Here is a 1,325-nt window from a genome sequence, read left to right as displayed (position 1 = left end):
GCAACCCATGCCAGTATGGAAAACAGACATTAAATGATGATGATGATGATGATGATGATGATGAAGAGGAGGAGGAGGAGGATGACAACGGCGATGTATGTGAGTTTGTATTTCAGTGTACCCTGTCTGACATCTGTTGCTAATCTCCAGTCTTCCACGAAAATATATCCAGCCATGGGGAAATATTACTTGACTTGGAAGCAGGTGAGGGTTGACAACAACAAGGGTCTCCAGCCATAGAAAATCTGCATTTAAGAAAATTCTGTCTAGACCATGCAAGCACAGAAAAGTGGATGTTATATGATAATGATGTAGATGGTAATTAACAGAAGAATTAATAAAAAGAAAACAATAATAATATATTTACCGATTACGTGCAGAATCCATATCTAATGTTAACTTATTTAGATGCTTTCTCAATTTTACAATAGTAGGGATGTCATTCTGTAAAAGATAATTAATTACTCCAATCATATATGCAAGATATCAAAATTGATAATTTTTTTTTTTAAATGAACAAACTAGAATGTTAGTTCTATGTATATTTTAATCATTGCAAAAGGATTTGATTAACTATAACTAAAAAAATAAAAAATGTTCAAAGAAATACTTCATCTGTGGAATTGTAATGTGATCCTTCTGTATTGTCAGCATGGAAAGGTTTCCAGCATTGCAATGCATGTAAAAGAGCTTGCAAAACCTCTTAGTAGCTCATGCACTTTCTCTGTGGGGCAAAGCATCTCTGCTGTATATGTTGCCTTCATATTTTATCCATATATGTATGTATGAGTTTGTCTAAGCATGTATATATGTGTGTGTATGTACATACATACATGCAAACAAACATACCTACCTACCTACCATATGTTACATATATATTATATCATACCTTGATACTGTGTGGACTAAGATCCCTGTTGACAGGCTGCTGGTATTTATAGTGTTAAACACTTTCAATTTGCAAATTAGGGACTCCTTCATAGAGTAACTGCTGTATTTGTTGAGTATATAAACAGTTTGGCTGCTTGTTTCTCTGGAGACTGTCAGAATGATGTAGACGCCTCTGATGAGAACCCAATAAGGTTCGAAAATTGATTAAGGTTGTTCATCATTTTTTCAGTCTGCAGAGAAATGGCTAAAATTTGTCCTGTTTATAATTATACCATATGTTACATATATATATATGTATGCATATCATCATCATCATCATCGTTTAACGTCCGCTTTCCATGCTAGCATGGGTTGGACGATTTGACTGAGGACTGGTGAAACCGGATGGCAACACCAGGCTCCAGTCTGATTTGGCAGAGTTTCTACAGCTGGAT

At 35.0% G+C, this 1,325-nt stretch overlaps 1 protein-coding gene across 3 annotated transcripts in view; it reads right to left on the bottom strand.

Annotated features, from left to right (window-relative positions):
• The window catches only part of LOC106880939 (rho GTPase-activating protein 44), a 180,890-nt gene that overhangs the window by 58,201 nt on the left and 121,364 nt on the right, over nt 1-1,325 (bottom strand). For all 3 annotated transcript variants that reach the window (XM_052966347.1, XM_052966348.1, XM_052966349.1), the window contains exon 5: nt 368-444. In XM_052966347.1, coding sequence (XP_052822307.1) covers nt 368-444 — 77 coding nt within the window. The remainder of the gene's footprint in view (nt 1-367; nt 445-1,325) is intronic.

The sequence above is a fragment of the Octopus bimaculoides genome, chromosome 3, assembly GCF_001194135.2.
Source record: "Octopus bimaculoides isolate UCB-OBI-ISO-001 chromosome 3, ASM119413v2, whole genome shotgun sequence".
Taxonomy (NCBI): Eukaryota; Metazoa; Mollusca; class Cephalopoda; order Octopoda; family Octopodidae; genus Octopus; species Octopus bimaculoides.
Note: the sequence above shows the minus strand (reverse complement) of the source record. Positions and strands in the feature narration are given on the sequence as shown.